Source organism: Wasmannia auropunctata, unplaced genomic scaffold, assembly GCF_000956235.1.
Source record: "Wasmannia auropunctata unplaced genomic scaffold, wasmannia.A_1.0 LD336095.1, whole genome shotgun sequence".
Lineage (NCBI taxonomy): Eukaryota > Metazoa > Arthropoda > Insecta > Hymenoptera > Formicidae > Wasmannia > Wasmannia auropunctata.
The window spans coordinates 1,184,739-1,203,818 of NW_012026795.1; the positions used below are offsets into that span (position 1 = coordinate 1,184,739).

The 19,080-nt window shown below is 42.1% G+C and overlaps 2 protein-coding genes across 4 annotated transcripts in view; both read right to left on the bottom strand.

The window, feature by feature from the left end:
* LOC105462642 (neurofibromin) overlaps positions 1 to 12,606 on the bottom strand; it is a 17,730-nt gene extending 5,124 nt beyond the window's left edge. Inside the window, exons 1-19 of the mRNA XM_011709368.1 lie at positions 12,455 to 12,606; positions 9,907 to 10,228; positions 9,499 to 9,717; positions 8,697 to 9,396; positions 8,353 to 8,593; positions 7,809 to 8,186; positions 7,555 to 7,741; positions 7,299 to 7,340; positions 7,126 to 7,199; positions 6,081 to 6,952; positions 5,683 to 5,990; positions 4,926 to 5,487; positions 4,287 to 4,835; positions 3,981 to 4,184; positions 1,794 to 3,894; positions 1,567 to 1,707; positions 1,221 to 1,479; positions 1,015 to 1,136; positions 819 to 917 (exon numbers count right to left, since the gene is read on the bottom strand). Coding sequence (XP_011707670.1) covers positions 819 to 917; positions 1,015 to 1,136; positions 1,221 to 1,479; positions 1,567 to 1,707; positions 1,794 to 3,894; positions 3,981 to 4,184; positions 4,287 to 4,835; positions 4,926 to 5,487; positions 5,683 to 5,990; positions 6,081 to 6,952; positions 7,126 to 7,199; positions 7,299 to 7,340; positions 7,555 to 7,741; positions 7,809 to 8,186; positions 8,353 to 8,593; positions 8,697 to 9,396; positions 9,499 to 9,717; positions 9,907 to 10,228; positions 12,455 to 12,514 — 7,440 coding nt within the window. The 5' untranslated portion in view covers positions 12,515 to 12,606. The remainder of the gene's footprint in view (positions 1 to 818; positions 918 to 1,014; positions 1,137 to 1,220; positions 1,480 to 1,566; positions 1,708 to 1,793; positions 3,895 to 3,980; positions 4,185 to 4,286; positions 4,836 to 4,925; positions 5,488 to 5,682; positions 5,991 to 6,080; positions 6,953 to 7,125; positions 7,200 to 7,298; positions 7,341 to 7,554; positions 7,742 to 7,808; positions 8,187 to 8,352; positions 8,594 to 8,696; positions 9,397 to 9,498; positions 9,718 to 9,906; positions 10,229 to 12,454) is intronic.
* A 1,417-nt stretch (positions 12,607 to 14,023) lies between these two features.
* Positions 14,024 to 19,080, bottom strand: part of LOC105462646 (inositol-pentakisphosphate 2-kinase) — an 88,076-nt gene continuing 83,019 nt past the window's right edge. For all 3 annotated transcript variants that reach the window (XM_011709372.1, XM_011709373.1, XM_011709374.1), the window contains exons 5-9: positions 16,657 to 16,862; positions 16,114 to 16,542; positions 15,823 to 16,029; positions 15,354 to 15,727; positions 14,024 to 14,928 (exon numbers count right to left, since the gene is read on the bottom strand). In XM_011709372.1, coding sequence (XP_011707674.1) covers positions 14,736 to 14,928; positions 15,354 to 15,727; positions 15,823 to 16,029; positions 16,114 to 16,542; positions 16,657 to 16,862 — 1,409 coding nt within the window. In that variant the 3' untranslated portion in view covers positions 14,024 to 14,735. The remainder of the gene's footprint in view (positions 14,929 to 15,353; positions 15,728 to 15,822; positions 16,030 to 16,113; positions 16,543 to 16,656; positions 16,863 to 19,080) is intronic.

The window sequence follows — 19,080 nt, forward strand, 5'->3', positions numbered from 1 at the left end:
GGGCGGATGGAGAGTACGGCAAAACGATAGATAAAACCATCACGCGAAATCAATTTTTCGTTCGAATCGTGCTTGAAAAGCTGAGGCTCTGATTTTTTTTTCATGTGCGTCAAGAAAACTCAGAGGTAAAATGTACAATTGAAAAGCTTTATACCAAGAATGTAATAAATAAAGTAGTATACCCAAAAGATATAATTATATAAAATATTCCAGATAGATACAGGGATAGATACGTTTTAGAGTATTTTCGTAGATAATACAGACACACACACACAGAAATTTTTAGGTAACAAATGAATTTGATGAACAGATACTCCTTGGTAAAAGTGAAAGATTTTTATCAAACAATTCGTAGAATACGAGAAGCGAAGCGAGTAATAGAAGCAATATAATTTACCGCGCAAATTCCGCATACGAATAATTTATTATACGAGAAAGAGAGACCATATTTTGTACGTATAAGCTTTGAATAATTTTACTTCGTGCGAGCGAATTCGATTTCTTTTAGGATCATGCAGTGCAGCTGTTTCCAAAGTAACTTCATGCCCTTCGATATGCTCGAGAGTGACCTTTCGTCAACTTGCTAAATAAGTAATTGTGTATGCGAGAACGGCGCTACGCTTCGATATATATTTTCTACATGAATAATAATTGGAAAAAAAGTTAGATTTTTCGAAGACGCAACCAACAATTGGTGTTTCCTACAATATTTCCAACGAAAGGAACAAGTTAACTACTCGCTGCTATAATTATCGCTGTAGCTCATAAAGGAGAAATTCTTGAACATACGCGCGCGCTCGTAATTATATAATTTATACCTGTGCAGATTGTTTCTGTTGCTTCGCTTGAGTAAGTGCCGATTGATCCAGTAAATCCCAGGTCTTCTGTCTTCTACTCGTTGGGTTAGACGGCATATCCTGGTAAGAATGTATTCGATGATCTCATTAATATCGTTATGTCATATGTACGTTATATTATAACGAATAGAAAAAAAAAAGATAGAAAAAGAGTCACCGTATTGCGCGATGGTAGAGTATCGAGAACGTCCGAGCTGCCTGACGAATCGTGCAAGCTTTTGTCAAGCGAATGTCGGATGTGACATCTGCTGCGAACCTCTTCTGACACAGCTACTAACGCTGCGAAATGAAATTCGTATAGATTAAAAAAAAATAGTTTCGATAAATATTGATCTTCCTGATCTTTAAAACCAATGAACATACCGGCCAAGTAAGGGACACTTTCGGGCGTTACTTCGAATTTATCCCTTTTGGAGGGTTTAGCCACGATTGCCAGCAACATAGTCAACACTCTGACCGTCCTGGAGACTGTAGTCGGCGTAGGATGCCTGTAGCCTTTCAGAAGATGACCGACCAGCGCGAAATGAAAGTTAGACTTAAATGACAAGCCCACGGTGTGATCTAATTGTTTGAACTGACACTCCAAAGATTCACGCGTTGACATCATTACGTGTTCCAATGTCTGAAAAGAATAGTAGTAGAATGATTTAGTCTCTATTCTGTATATATTGAGAGATATATTAGAGATTAGTCAAGAAGAATTGCAAACCTTCTCGTCGAAGGTGCCCTGCGAGTCAAGCGTATGCAGGTTCTGCTCGAGGAGGGCTAGGCCGGAAGCGTATAACGACGTTTCGTCTAACTCGAGAACGGATGTGGCAACCCAGAATAAATACCGATGTATTGGCGATTCCTTAACAGAAAAAAAAAACGGTAAAACAGACTTGATATTGAATGTTAAAGTCGAACGATTTCTAAGGGTCTTAAACGAAAACTCACGGGTCTCAGGAGAGGTTGCAATCGCGTTAAGCACATGACAATAGCTTCCATAAGATTAATATCGTTGAAACTTTCGAGCGCCTTCATCAGTATCTTCAGCAGTTGTCTCATATCTTGATCCGTTATGCTTTTGCTGATACAACCGAAAACGATGAGCGCCCTCGGCTGCAAAGCTGGATTTAAGCAGAAGGCGAAGTTCCTCGCCAACGAGGTCCAAATCTTTAACCAATCGCACGTCGGGATGTCCCGCATGCAGGCCTCCATGATTTCCAGAAGAGCGTCGGTTATGACTTCCAGACTGGTCAAGTAAAGTCTCTCCTTGTCCTGCGTACCATACGAACTCCTCTCGTTGCTAAACCACTTTTCATTCGCGTGTTTACAGCTGGATTTCGGGTGTTTGTAGAAAGCCGTGCCGGCGGCCGACTTCACTTTGCTGATGCCGAACAACAGGTAAAATTTCGGCAACGAGAACTCGTCCAGGCTCATCCGCAGTATCCTGTGCGTGTCCTCGGAAAACGAGGGCGAGCTGCATGTGCATAACGAGTGAATACTGTTGATCACCAGACCGTGAGTGGAAGCTCGCATGGTCAGGCTGCCGGAGCACAAGAGCAGCGTCACCGTGTGAAAGATATACGGCAAGTGCTTCCCTACGTCGAGACAGTTGTTAAAGGACAACATCAGGAGATACCTCGCCAGGATCGCTATGTCGCTCCACATTATATGCTGCTCCAGCTGCGACGTCGGCGACATGCACGTCTTGTCCACTATTCGGCATACCTTGTTAATCAGCTTCTTGGCGACCAGTTGCACGTTACCGGACGCCAGAGCGACCGCGGTATCCGCCATGATCTCGGCCATCGGCGAGCCTAAACCGTATCCCGCGCTACGCTGGAGAAAAATGTCGAGGACAACGTCTATCAGTTCCGGCAGCATGCCGATCGTGCTCCAAATCTTGGCCTGTATACTCGGATACATCTCAATCTCCTGAACGGTCAACGTGATCAGATCGTCCAGGATCTCCGTGACTTGCTTCTGCCGCTTGCCGCCCTCGTCGTGGGGCTTGTAAAATCGCACGAGGTTGCTGAGCCACGGCGTCATGTATTCCAGGCATAGATGCTTCAGCTCGATGGTCGACTCCCTGAAGCCTTGTATGCATTCTTTGAGAAACTCGAGCGTGAGATGCGGGTCGTTCGCCGCCAGAGTCTCGCTCAAGTGCTTGATGAAAATGGTGTTGTTCGATGGTATGCAGATACCGGACGTTTCCAACAGTTGACCCTCTATCTTCAATCCAAACGTCGCGGTGAGCGCGCACAGATGGTTGTACGCGGCGGTCCGGAGATTGGGATCCGGGCTGCCGAGGTTCAGTAAGGCCATGTTCAGTAGAGTACCGGGCACGTCCTTAGGCCTGATCTTCGAGTGAACGGACATGGAATCCGGCTGCGACAGCACCCAGCGGTTCCTTATGTGAATTATATTCTGCACGATGCTGTCGCAATCGTTGTGGGCGAAAGTCAGCGGGCCTGCTTCGTTGGAAATGGTCAGCACGAATGAATTGTCGTCCACCAGGCAAACTTCTTCTATCTCGGACGCATAATAGACGTCATTTAAGAGAACCGACTGCGACAACACTTTAGATCTATCCGTGTGCGTTATCTGTAGGGTCGTTGGTCCGATCTTCACAGACACCCTCATCTCCTTGTGAGACAGTTTCAAGACGCCGGTGAAGACTTTCAAGTCTTCGTCCAGGGATATTGTCGCTCCGGGTAATTTCTGTTGCTCGACATCGATCACGTCGTTCAATTTCCCCTGGCCGTCGATGAAGACAATCTTTCTATTACCTTTCAACGGCGCCAGGATACTGTCGTGATACTTCGTGTATTCGCGTACCCAGTTGTTACAATTGTAAATGTATACCGCGTGGAGATTCTCATAGGCTGCCTCAGGTAGAACGTAAAACCACTTTTGCAAAAATTCTGCCCTAAACCGATTATCTGAACACGTGTGAGTAAAATCGACGACTATGTCGTATGAAGAGTGATAAAAGGGTTTTAAAGTTAGAATGACGTGATATATCAGTAGGTCGCCGTTCGTTTCGCCAAGTCTGAAAATTGAAGTTTAAAAGATAAATTTCGCTTCGCTATATCTTTACCACTATTTTACATCTTATAACGATTATCTTGTGCCTACTTGAATCGTCGTGAAATATAGTAAAACACTGGATAGCCTTGCTTGCTGGTGCCTGCTTGATAGAAAATATTCATGCTCTGGATGCTTTTGAACTCTTCCCTCTCGCGCATATTATGCTTCATCATGATCTCTTCAAAATTAGTCGATGACATGTCTTTGTTCGCCCATCGTGACATGCGAACGTAAGCGGTCGAGAAAAGCGAGCTGAAATTCGAACGAAGAATTAATTCGCGATTCGTATTAATTAAATTAAATTAAGTATAATTCCAACGATGTAATCAAAGAGAGAATAGTCTGAAAACTCACTGGGAATCCACTGGCTTATGCTCGGGTGGGCCAAGGTACGCTAATAACGTGGCCATTTTATCGAAGGGTCTCCTCCCGACAGCTTTGTGATCTCTGCTACTGCTAAGATAATCGCCAATTTTTTCCTGATGATTCCACAACAACCTGTGCAACGCCAAGACATTAGCGTCCGAAACGAATGACATAGGATGACTGGTTTGATCAACTGTTTCGCAATCCGACGCGATCTGTATGATGAACCGTCGACCGATCTCGAAGTGCGTTCTCAAGAAATTGTTGAAAGGCAGCATATGCTGCTCCTTGCTGAACTCCACGTGATTCGCAATGTTCTGCAATATCTTTGACATAAGCATGAGGCCTCGTTTGACTTCAAGCGGTATCGGTTTATTCACGATACCCATCTCTTGGGGCGAGACAATGGCAGGATTAATGAAACGTAAAAATATCACCGTTCCTACAGCCACGATGTTACTCTGCGGAGATTGCGGAAATCTCTTGCACAATACTTGATACAGGCAGTGACACATCGAGCGCAGCTGTGGAGGAAACCTGAAAAGAAATTTTGGACTTTGAGTTTTGTTTGACTTTATTCGCGAATTATTAATATATATATATATATATATATATACGATGACTCACGTATCTGCCGATGATACGATGGCATTGAACACTTTTTGTGTCAACACGATTAAATTGTCACCGTTTTGCTCGATATTTTCGCTAGGGTGAATCCTTGCGCTATCTACTTCAAAACTAATTTTAGGCTCGTCCAGTAGGGGTTTGATAAGAGGCTCGAGCAAGCCTTGCAAGTAGCTGGTGCCATAAATTTTAAAGCAGAAGGACATGATCTTACTTCCCAGAGTGTTACCGCGAAAGAGAGTCTGTATGCAGTCAGTTAGCTCGACCTCTCGGTAAAGCATATTCCACAACAGAGGTGATAATAAATGCTTGGCGTCAAAGAGTGTCACGAAGACACGAGCCAACTCATCCATTTGATTTGTCGTCACTACGTTAGCCAGCGCCATGGCGATAGGCAATTCGCCTTTATCGCTGATCATCGTTACAAGTTGAACTAATTGCTCGTATCTGTCCGCCAGGACAGTCTCCGCGAGGGTATCAAACTCCGTTCCCTGCTGAAGGATTTTAGTCAATACTTCCATAAATGCGGCTCTCGTCTGGAGATCTGCGTTATAGCCTAAATCTAAAGTGAGAAAAGAGTTAAAGATTTAGTGATAGAGTCACTAGTTATTGATAGTTATGAGTAACTAAAGAATTTTCTGGAAGAAATAAAATAGTGAACAAAATTGAAAAAGCAAGAAACATGTTATAGGATTTAATTCATTCTTCCAAAAAACTCCCGAGTTAAAATCAAATAAACTGATTTTTTTTTACGTACGTATCGAGTGCCTCAAGCCACTGTCTATATTCGCACTGAGAAGATTACTCATAGCTTGAATGGTAGTGTTGCGTAAAGTGGTTAGCTTGTTAGTCGTTAAAGTAGGCGACTGCCGAGACATATCCTTGTCCTCCGACGATGATGATGGTTCATTGCAGTAATTTATTAAATTCATGAAGAGCATAAAATATTTCGAAAATAGTTCAGACTTTGCTTCCATCAACTCAACACGATCAGAATCTTCAGGCTGAAGTGGAAGTCCACGTAACAATGCTCCTACCGCCTCCATGCAAGCTTGATCCAAATCTCTGTAGAAAGTTAAAGACAGATTTGATTTTTTAATTTTCAACAACACACATGGAAGTTGGATGTATTATATATAAAGTGAGAGAAAATACCTGGTGTAAGTTATGATATCGCTGGCCGTCGTTGAGGAAAAGGGATGTGTGCACATTACCCACTCGGTTAAATATTCAACTAGTTTGTTGCGAAATTTCAACTCTTGTCTAAACGCCAGATCGTCCCGTCTTTTCATCATAGCTTCAACCAGCTGGCATAATTTGGTTTTAATACAAATAAAATGCACCGTCATGTCCAAATGCCTGACGTATCTGACGATTGCCAGCATCATGCCTTCGATGCTGGTCACCCCGAGAGATTCCGACGGTTGATCCGTCTTCGAGTCCAGAATGTTTTTCATTATAAATATAGTGTGTTCAATGAATTGCGTGTTCAAATCCGATACCACCACATGCCCGCGTGGATCGAAGAACTTCTCGACGAAATTTTTTATCTGATCGAACAGTATTGGATACAGGGCGGGGCTCATCTCGTGCGCGACCAACTCCTTCACATGCTTCTGTATTTGACTGCCAAGTTTCTCGTTGTTGCAAATTAATAATCGTAGTAAGTTCAATACAAATTGTGTCACCGGGCAGTGCTGTGCTTCTTGATTGGAATTTAAACCCGTGACAGAATCCTGTTGTTTCGTCAACTTTTTATCGGAATTAAAAGGGAATACACCATACGATCGATTAGGTGAACGACGTTGCAGGCATACTCCGCCCAAAGCACAAAGAAATCCGGTCATGTTGGCCCACTCATTGATTTGTTCTTCCATTTCATGCTCCGAATTCTGATGCGCCGCTCTCCGTTTTACATTGCCGCGACAAAATACAGGCTCTACCTGTACGTCCTCAGTCTTGCTTTTGGGATAACTGGATAATTGTCGCGAAGTCGCTTCCCAGTTTCTAAACGTTTCTTCCCAAGCCTAAAAACACAAATGTAAAATTCTGTTAATTTTTAAAATAGATTTAAAGACCACGTTTAATGTTTGCTCTATTTATATTGATTAAATATAATTGATATTACACTGTTTTATACATAATGATAAATTTGATATTGCATATAAATATAAAAATAAATATATATTAATATACATACCGGTTGAATGCCATTCACGCAATGTTCTATTTTTCGCAACAAAGATAATATCTTTTTTTGTAATGTGGCACGTCCTACAATCAAAAGAAACGTCAAACTACTATATCATCTCGTCAATCAATTTATTAAAAAAGCAACAAAAATAATGAATAAAATTGGAGACCAAAACTTACCGTAATTATATTCTTGATAACATGGTCGAGTCTCTCCGTGGGCTATAATAATAATTTAAAAAAATACTCTTTAATACTCTACTACAGGCGAATAAAAGTTTTATTAATTAAAATATAGAAATTAATTCAAAGATCGATAAGTGAATCTTCGAATCCGGGAGAACATTTTCTTTCCATCTGCTCCGTGTATTCTCATAAAATCTCGTAGAAATGCTCTCACAGAAATCATAAAATTTCTAAGAGAAATAAAACTCACCAGAGATCAATACAGTCGAAGCCTGTGCCAATTCTAAATACAATTGATAATTTGGAAGCAGACAGGTCACCGCTACCTCGTCGCTGCCACAAAGAATTTCAGCCTCTTCGCATAATAGTGCAAAACAGGACATGGCTACCAAAACGGCCTCCATATCTATACTCCATAAATACATCAAGCACACGACCTGGACACGTAAAATTCCATAAATTAATTTTAATCAGCCATAATTTGTAATGATTAAAAGTCTGTACCTCAAGTTTAACATGCGCTTGTTTACTGATCGCAATGTGGCTGTCCACATTCGCGTAATCCTTATACTGAGAAAGGAAAGCGTTCCTGCAACTCAGTATCTCGCGGAGCCACTTGAGTATAGTCGTGTAGTTGAAGATTTGATGTTGAATCAATTTCTGGGAGATCGAGAAGACGACTTGCGAACTGGCGTCCCAGAAAGTGTGGAGCGGCGCTTCCGGATTCCACGCTTTGATCTTGTCCGGGTGATGCAGCACTAGCAGAGCCTCCATCGCTTCGTGGGCGATGTCCGGCATTGTGGACTGATGGACTAATGAAACAAGTCCGTTAATCAATTCTAAAGTAGACCTTTGTATTTCGTGGCCAGCTGTGCCGTAACTCTGTAAAGTGTTAAATTAATATGAGGGCCTTGGGCATCTTATCTCGAGTATATATGTGTATTCACGTATATTTTTGAAATTATATATAATTAGCAAATGCTTTTTTTTAGCGACATCTTATTATTGGCACTTATATTCGTGTCTCTTATATTTATAAAGAACGTACGTGCAACATTAACATAGGATCCACGTGAATGAGTCGCACCATCACCAACAACAGATTTTTGGAATTGGTCATGTCCTCTTTAGGTTTGGTAAAGTTGTGAATCATGCGCAGCGGTGTAATCCAGATGCAGTTCTGCGTCACCTTGTTCAGAGTATCGGTAAACATATTCCTGAGTTCCGTGCCGTACGAGTATACAAGACTGATCTCCGGCCACCACGGTAATCTCGGTTGCGTGAAGATTCTGAAATGTTGCATCGAAAATCGGTCAGACTTGTCGACGACTCGCGAGATCCTCGTGCAAGATCGCTAGAGATGATCGAGAAAAAAATATTTTCGGCACTTGCTTGTATAATGAGCTGACTAGGACGAACTGGTACGTTGACGGGTAGTTGACGTTTAGGCAAAACTTAAAAACTTCGTTGTTGTGTGGATTGATACGGAAGGAGCTGACGAAGGAATCGATCATCAGGTCGACGTCCTGCGCGTTGTAACTCTGCCCGCGTGAGAATGGCTTCGAGGGGTTGAAGAGAAGGCTCATCAGATCGTCCATCAGCTGATGCACCAGAGTCAGGACGACGTTGTTGCCGGATTCGGCGGTGCTGACGTACGTCGCCGCCTTGGTGAGATTGACGCACGTGACAGCCGCGGCCTCGGACAGTTGGCGACTGGAGGAGCTACCGTGCATCTTCAGGCTGCGTTTCACGCTGTCGATGAATTGCTTCTTTTTCGAATAACGTGGCGAATCGGGCGGCCCGGAGTCGGCGTTCACGATCTCCAGCACCTTGGGCGAGAGTACGAGCAGCATCATCTGCAACGGCCATACGACGGCGGCCGCGCGGCTCTTCTTCTCGACGACGAACGTGTCGAGGATGTCGAACAACTCCTCGCACGCCCTACTGAGATCCTCGTTAGGCTGCCTCTGCACCTCGGCGAATTCGTGCGGATACGTGTCCATCCAATTCCAGATGGCTTTCTCCAGGGGATTCATAAGCACGAGATACGCCGACTTCTTGCCGATCAGTTGCCGGACTTTCAGTATAATTTCTGCAGCGATAGCGAGTGAACGCGCGCGTGAGTATTACAAAATGCATTAGAAATTTTCGCTCTATCGGCGATATCGCGCCGCATTTAATAGTCATCACCCACCGTTCAGGAGCCTGGTCAATCTGTGGACATCGACGTTGATATACTGCATCAGCTCGATGTCGCTGTAGTCCGAATTCTCGTCCCCGCTGTTGGACAGTTCCTGCAGCCTGGCCGATATCCGATTGAAGACCGCGTTGAAGAAATTCAGGCTCAGGGCGAACAGCACTTTACTCGCTAAATCCTTTATCATTTTCGTCTGCGGACTGTCGTAGGGCATGCCTGCGAGAAATTACAATTATCTAAATTTATCTGAATAATTATCTCAATAAAATACTAAACTTTCTATCTTGTACTCTCGTGTACGATCAGATGATTAGACAGTATACGAATCGGTTCCACAAGCGGAATTAATTACGAAGTCTTACGATATCTTAAATACAATTTTCCCCGAGTCGTCGTTCCGCTCACCTATGAACTGGCATATTTCCCGAAGCAGCAGCTTCACGTTCGTCGCCTCCTCGAATTTCGTTGTGTCCTTTGGTGTGTTCGCCAGGCACTTCTCCAGCGTGTCCAGAACGATGATGATGGATTCCTGCCGATCTTGCTCCTTGGATTGGTACGGCCGCTGGCTGCTCGTGCTCGGGGCCAGCTCGTTGACTCGCTGCAGCATCTTCGTAAGGCCAGATATAACGAGGGAGAAGCGGTACCGCGAGATCTCTATCAGGCATTTCTTGCTCCTCTTTTCGTTCACCCGAGAATGGGGACTCTCGGGACCGGAACGACACGGCAGCTGTATTCAAAGGAGCGCGATCTCTTAGAGGAAGATAAATAAAACGTACAATATAATGACAAAAGTAATTAAATAAAAAGCAAAGTGTGTGCAGATGGGTAATATTGGCGGATGAATCCATTTTCGTCTTCCCGCGGGCACGGTGATTATTAAAGGATGGAGGAGGCGCGCATGAAGGAGGCATCGAGGGTGAAACGTGTGTCGAGTCCTCGAAATAATGGTGGCGATAAATTGCCTCGGCATCGGGAAACGTCAATTTATACGCTCGTGCGACTCAATCGATTCCTGTTTTATTCCCTTTTGTTCGGCGTATCGGGCAACGGCAGCGCGGTTGAGCTGTGCGTGAAGGGAATGCAACTTTCATTCATGGATACCCAATTCCATTCATCTCGACTCGCATCAAACGTACGAGAGCAGTAAGAGAATACGTTTATTTTTTTTTTTTACAGCCATTTTTTACGGGGAATTGAGCTCAACGCGAGCGCGGAATCTCGTCTTGAGATTTATTCGATTTGCTCGGAGATTTGTCGCCCATCGAATACCGTCAGTTTCTTTAATGAACAGCGCGCGTTGCCAGTGCGAATTTATGTGCCGCGTGTAAAGAATACGGTATCTCACGTAACTAAAACGAAAGCATTTCCCCGATTCACGTTAATCCGCGTGGATGATTAAGAATCGCGCGAAGAATTAACGTTCACAGAGTCGCGCGGGTTTACAGACATTTACACCTCGCACCCCTAATAGATACGTTACTGTATATACACCTTGATTGAGCTGCTCTCGCGGCGAGGTTGACTGAAGGCAGAGGGGGCGAAGGTCAAACCGCACGAGGGGAGCCGGGGGAGGAGGGGCCATCTTTGCAAGAATGCATCTTTTCATGAATGAACGAATCAAGGAGGGAAGGAACGACATCGTATTCTCGGGCACGGTGATACCCCCACTTTTATCGATACGCGCTCGAAACGTATATACCACCGTCTGACACGATTATTGACGTCTGATTATTTATTTATTTATTTATTTTTTTGTTAAAAAACATAGGGCTCTCGTATATAAGTTTACTCGAAACCTGTCCAGTTCGATCTTCGCATTCTTGAGAAACGTTAGCTCAATGATCGATCATACGATAGTTCAATAATAAAAAAATCTAGCGTGATATCGTGTCGTAATGAAAGAATTAAATGAATTGAAATAAATTTTAATAACACCTTGATTACACAGAATAATGCATTCTAAATATATGTCAATGTCATCTGTATAGGTATTATATATCTGCAAGATTTTTTTGACATGCCACTATCCATTATAACAGCATTCCGAAGCATTGGTTCGATTATTAAAATTTTAATTAAATCTCTGCTCAATTTCCTTATAAAATTCAATTTTTGGCACATTCATAAAAGTCGCAATACAATTTACACAGCTCTTGCGAATAAATGTAAAACAAAATCTTTCGGGAAATCTGTGACTGAAGTAACTGAACGTATAAAACAATCATCCCTGTAATCTTTGTTTTTCACGTCTAAATAACGGTGCTTCAAGAATATTTTAAAAATTTAGCCATTGCCCATGTTCAGAAGTTCGTTAGAATGATTTTCAGATCGAGACCGTTTTTTCTAATCGGATGCCAAGAATGAATTGTACACGTTTCTGTAAACCAGCTCGCTCCAAGTACCATACACATGCCTAATGACTCTCAAGTTCAAATCAATCTTCAAATTCTGTACGTATTACGAGTCCGACGCTAACCGACTCGTGGATGCAACCGGCTGTCAGTCGTATCCTCGTTCACGCAGTTCCTCGCTGTTCCAGAAGCTAGAGTAGTATTTGCCCGAGAAAAAATCTACCGCCCCGCGCACCGCCACGGAGTGACGAGAGAGAACTCCGAAATTCGATACCCGGAGAACGGGGCCGCGAATACGGCGGGAACCAGGCCCGATGGTACCGGTGTGGTCTCCCAGACGCGCCCATGCAAGGCGTTGACGAGGAGTCGACGAGCAAATGGGCAAATACCATAAATGCATCGTGAATGTGACATTAGAAGAAAGAGGAGGAGGATGAGGAGGTGGCCGTACACCGGAAGAGGGTGGTGAGAGAGAGAAAGAGAGAGAGAGCGCGGCTGAGAGGGAAGGAGAAGGAGAGGGCGAGCACGAAACGAAACGACCAGAAAACAGTGAACAAGTGAAGATCGACGCTCCTCGCATCGGAGCATCGTCAGTCGCGCACCTGATCCTCGAAACGCGCGAGCACTAAATTCGCCCATTCTCCGGGCTTTTGCGTCCCCATCTCCGTCCGAGGTTCACTGACAGGCCGTTACCACGTACCACGAATCGCCAGCTCGGTACGAGCTGCAACCTTACGTCATCATTTATGAACGTTGACTGAACGACCATCGCCGCGGATCTGCGAATCGCCCCCGATGGGAGGGGCACCTTCGGCGGTGGGGTGGCGTGGCGAAGATGATCGAGTGCAGTCGGAGGTGTACGACCGACTTGTCGACGCCGGACGCACCAATCGCACGCCACGTACTCAGGAATGTTGAGACAAATCGAAGGATCCGTACATATTCTTCGTAGAGGGAAAAATTTTTCCACTTGTTTCTAAAATCAGAAAAGAAAGCGAGACAATTGAGAAATTTCAGTTACCATACAATTTTCAGTTGCTAATAATTTTTTTGTATTCTATATTGCATTCTTTTTTTTATTATTTAACGTTAAAACATTCATTTTTTTACACTTACGACTTTCTACAATTTTATTACGTTATATTAATTATGTTGATTTAAACGATAAAATCTTCTAATTCATCGAAGAACGTTACTTTTAATTATACTCGTTCAATCCTATTGATAGACTACAGGGGGATGACAGGTTCGTACATCCCTGGTTCGGTCAACTGGTGCACGATCCACCCCACCCTGCAACCGTGTCATTCATAACTGTGCAACGCGGCCTTGTACCCGGGACAATTGCTCGTACGAAAATTCGATCACGTTAGTGCGATATTGCGGCGTGGATGTCCTTTGAGACATGCTCGGCTCTGTTGGCCAGTGCATTAAAAATAGTCATAATCTCTACAATCTTCGCCGAATCTGTACGTAATTATAATTTTTCTATGAACAATCGTATCAAGCAATTATACACACTCGTCATTTTTTTATAGAGATATTTATTAAGAAAGAACAGAACATGTTACACAATAAAAAAAAATCTGAAAGGCATATAACGTATCGTCTATAAGATAAATAATTCTTATCTTATTATTTAAACTAGTATCACAACTAATATCACTAATATCAAGATAAAACATTTGTATCTTATTAAATTAATATCACAAAAATCATCCGTCATTCGAATAACTATGCAGTTTTGAAAGATATTCTTTTCAACTGTTTCTTATCTTCGTTTATTTAGTATTTTCAAAACACTTTCTTTTTCTTTTTCTTTCTGATTAATTTCACTTATTCTTTTAATATAAAACAAAATTCTTTTTCATTTGAGAATTATCACTCATAAAGTTCACTTATGAGTTACTTACAAAAAATAAAGTGAAGAATTTTATTACTGTCAAGATTTAAAAAATATTGATCTCTCAGTTCCGTTTAGCGAAAGTTTATATAATTCTCTTTGTATTTCAAATATTTATTATTTTAAATTATTTATATTTTAAAACAACATTGTGTTCTTTTTCACATTTTAAAACAACATTAACTTTCTATCTTTGTATCATGGCAAATTATTTATAGGATATAAAGTCTTTTATAAGATATAAATAAATTAAAAATTTGCGCTTCACTCTTGTTGAACATTTCGTTTTGCAATTTTTATTTAAAGTAAGGAAGGAACATCAAAACAAGTTCTAATTTAACAATATATTATTAAATAACATGCTAATTTCATTTTTGCATGAACGTCAGTCTTTTGACACAAGCTCCACACACAGTTCAACAATTACTCTAAATCGAATACCGTATTCATAATGCTACATGTAATATTTTTCACTCGTCCACGTAAATCTCTCATCTCACTTCATAAAAAATCAATACAATCTATACACCAATAAATATAATTTGAACAATAACATTACACGATAAAATACTTTGTAAATAAATGTCCATTTCAACATTTTAAAAAATTCATTTGTCCTATTTCTATCTATGCTGTCTGTATAACACTTTAAAGTTGCAAAAGTTAAGTAGATTTCTAAAAGATATGTTTGTTCGTTGAATCAAATATTTATATGGACATAATTTTTATATATTATGCGTACGGAAGTGAAATGTTCAATTTAACACGCTGATTGATGAATGATAGCATCAATATCTATCTTACATTCTTACAAACGCCACACAGACGTGTTCGCATAAGAAATGACTTCATGATCGGTAAGCGTATCGTCAATTAAATGCGCATTCTTCCTCCATTGTAAACAGATTTTTTATCGTATATCAAATATATCGTTACTAGCATCGCTTTCCTCTTTCTTATAACTATCTATCTATATAAATCTATCTGGTAAAAAGAATATCTTCGTCCAGTAAAGAAATCACAGAATCAAAAATATCCACGTCTCGTTGTCGATGCTTTTCGATGGAGTGTACGCTTTTCGGTTCCAAGTCCGAGACTCTGACGTTGCTTAAAAAATAATGTTGCTCTGACAGTTTTATCGTATTTTCCACAGGCATTCTTAATGCATCTTTCCTGTAAAAAAAGAGAAAAATTATAATTACTAGAACTTAACACATCTAACTGCCTGAAAAGCATTTAATATGATGAAAGTAGTAATCACCCACATGTTGCACACACGGCGCGGTAAATAATGATTCGCGTTGTACGTTCATAAATTGTATATTTTATGAATTGATTATAATTATATTAAATCCACAATCAAATAGCCATAATCAGATAAATGAAATACTTGCTTGCTGCAATGCTGCATCGGGTGACTATTATACGGTTTGGACAATGACTATAGAGAATAATTAGAAAGCGCGTTTCCTCTCATAGAACTATTGCATTAAATCAATTTTATCGCCAATTTTGCCTTTGTCATAAGATTTATACTACCCTCGGCGCTTTAAACATGCAGTGAAAATACGGGCCATTGTTTCGAACAATACACTTACGGATGCAATTCGCGGAAAGTCATTAATATCGAACAATCTCTGGCCGTGACGAATAAAAGGTAATTTTGCAACGCTGACAAATGTTCGGCGGTAATCTGCATATTTGCCTTTCGCTCGTCATCATCGTTGCTAGTTCTTTGATTATGCAGACTCTTGTTTCCATAAAATGATTGCGAATCTAGGTTGGAACTAATTTCTGTTTGCGATACAAGACCGCCGTTCACGAGCGTTCTGTCGGTATTAGTAGATAAGATACACTCTGAACTGGCATTGCAATTTCCATTAAAATCGTCATCGCATTCTCGTGCAATAGCGCTCTTAAGAAGCGTTTGAAAGTCTATTTCCTTCATGATCTCCATTTTCTGGTCCGCATTCTGGAACAGAGAGCGAGAGATAAGCATTCTCGAATGCGTTCACTTCTTAAAAAAAAAATTCCTTTCATATATTTTGTGGATATAAAAATACATACCTTGGGATTATCGAGAGCGTGAAAAACATTACAAGTCTTATTCGATTTGGTCAAGTCAGAGTATATTATATCGTCATTTAGTAGCGATGCGAAGTTGGAGTAAAGGCTGTAAATGTAATTGATATTCACGTAGGACAATCGCTGCATGTTCCACATTCGTTCCAGCACCGAATTCTTCGGCAACTCGCTGCCATCGAAGTTGCACCTCTGCGAGACAAAAGAAAAGATAGAAATTAGTTATCAGGCGACGACGTTATTCTCGATGAATGATTTTTCAAAGCAAGTATCTACCTTTCCCCCGAGGCGAAGACACCATTCGGCTCTCGCGATCACGTCCGGCGCAACGGTACAAAACGTCGTTGAAACTTGATTCGCGGGTACGAGAAAATTGCGTGAAAGGGAGGTGGCAGGCAGGTCCAGCTGCTCGCGGGCGATCGGCCGCGTAAGGGCGGCGCAAACCAAATTGCAGAACTCGTTGACGCGGCCAGCACGTCCGCCGTTCTCCGTCGCCGCATTTCGAAACCACTCGTCCAGCACGTTCTCGAGATCGTTCGGCGAGGACGCCTGATCGTAGACGACGCAGCCGTCTTTGAAGATCTTCAAATTGTTCTGCGGTGATTTCAGAAGCTCCTCCACGGCGGCTCTCATACGCGTCTCCGTCCCGGAGAACAGATCGAACGGGCAATAATTGCTGCGAGCGGTGATGCTCTTTCTCCGCAACTGAAAACGTTATCTTGCTTTAGTGTACCATCTATGGTATTTGGGTTGTACATTAGTTACTCGCAAAAGTAGAATTACATGGAAAAATTACAAGGAAAGACTATCGTTAAATACCTTGGCGTACTGGTTGAGACAATACGGACATCCAGGAAACCCCGGCTCCGCCTCTTGCAGATATCCCTGCTTCGGCTTTATCTCCACGCAAAACGTCGAACGGCTTCGAAAAACGGTTTGATCGACTTCCAATTGCGAGTCCAAAAATGTATAATCTGGAAACTTCGTAGCGTACGTGTCCGTGATTTCCTTATGTTGACGTCCCTCTGTAACAAACGTGTAAAATTGCGATAAATATTCCGTGTATTATTTTCTTCGCTTATTTTCAACGCACTTAATTTTATCAACTGCTAAACTCAACATCATAATAATAACAATAAGATGTATATTCGATAACGCTTTGCAGTCAAGTACGTCGTAGAATAACGATAATTCTAAAATAAAATTCCTTCACTGGAATTGCGTCGAAGAGGTAGTACTAATGACAACACGTAGGCGCAAAACACTTGTGATTCATGTGATTCTGAAATAGAAGAAAGTCACGCGAGCTAGCGCGACGTCGAGAGTGTCTTTAGCGAATAATAGACTGAACCGCATAAATATAGTAATAATATAGTGATATAACGAATAGATGTCGAAAGGCGATTCGTAACTCTCATTACGCCGCTCGCAATAAAATACACCAAATGTTTGCGATTCAGAGATCTTAAATCGCAATAAAAGGTGCAATTTTCGGACGGCAAATGGGTGACGGACTAACGGCGACTAACGGCGAGCATCGGAGATACGACTTTCTACGGCAATTAAAAGATATTCAAATGCCATAAAAAAGAGCGAGGAATTCAAACGCCGCCCACCTTCTCTCCCACATATCCGTTATCTCTCGTATAGTAACTTTCATAGATTACACGTAGATATAAGCGATACAATAATAGCAAAAAAAGAACAACGTACCGACTGTGAATCACATGATAAATGTTCTTGCGCGGCACATTCCGAGAAACTACGGGGAAACTGTCGTTCGCACTTAATATCAGCAAAAAAAAAAAGACTACTATAGATACGTGTTGAGTCTCGAGATGAAGAGTTATACGGCGCTGCGCCGCGAGTCTAAACAGCGCCGTAATCTCTCACCGACGATTGCAAGACGATCGTTTATCCGAGAGGGGGAAGGGGAGGGGGGAGGTAGCATAAATTAACGAGCGGGCGGTTGAACTTTCCCTCCGCACATTTGCCTCCGTCGAACGCACGCGGCCGTAAGATATCGCCACAATTAAAAAAATGCGTCAAACAGAAGTTGCCTCGTTATCTCGCTTATCCGTCGTTCGGGATATTCGAACGGGTATCCCAAATTGGATGTACTCCATTAGTCACTCCGCGTGTCTCTCGGCGAATCGCTAACGGCCGGATACAAATTACAAACCGCGGCGTACAGTTATATCGTTTCACGAGAAAGCGGGCAGCCCGGTAAAGAAAAACATTGCGCGATCACGGCGCGACTTGCGTTTCAGCTGCCTTTAATGATAATTAATGCCGATTTGCGACACTCGCCGGTCGCCGAGGAAAAATTATAAAAAACATGGAGAAAGGAACGAGTCGAGAAAAATCATTAGAAAATTAAATTTTTTTTCCTCTACCAGTGCAGCGCAGCCGTTAAAGTCAACATTAAGTACATATCATTATAAGCATTCGCGTATAAGCCAACGCTCTTAATCGCCCGACACTTTTTACTCGTCAGTGCTTATTGGCTTATTTTTTGCCCATCGAGAGTTATAACAAAGCCATTTTGCTGTCAAGTAAAACTTGATGGCACAAATTTCTCCTCGCGTGATGAACGTCGAGGCGAGAAGCGAGAAAGAGGGAGAGAGAAAGAGAGAGGTCCATGTCAAAGGATAATGACGTATGGTAATTTCGCTAAATGCCGAGCACGCGCGTGACTTTAAATTTCGTGCACAAAGTTGCGAATCGAGCGTGCATCTCATTCCTTTTTCTCTTCGACGGAGGGAAAGTTGCCACGTACACTAATACGAGCGAGCGTATAATTTCTTCGCCGGAGAGCTATCTCTCTTTCCTGCTCCGAATTTACGTCGAGTAATTCTACGTCGAGCCTTTTTTTTCTACGTCGTTTTCTACGTATAGATAATGATAATCAAACTCGCGCCTGTCTACGCAACAAAGTTGTGCATGACGCATCTTATGTCTTATGCATCAAATTACGTCTATTACGTGAATTGTATCTTTTTAAGGTGCAATTTACGCGCACGTTAAAGAGGTCAATTACTCCGGCCAGCCATTTTCGTTCAACTTCATATACTACATCCGTTCCAGTCTGCGTTAGTTATTGTTGACCGTATCGGGCGGGGGCTGATTGCAACATGCCATATCAAAACGCGGAAACGAGTAGTATCGAGATATTCTCACGCCACGATAACGCTATGTATTTCTGTGGCGCGGCGTTATTAACGCGTCATTAGCTGCATTTTT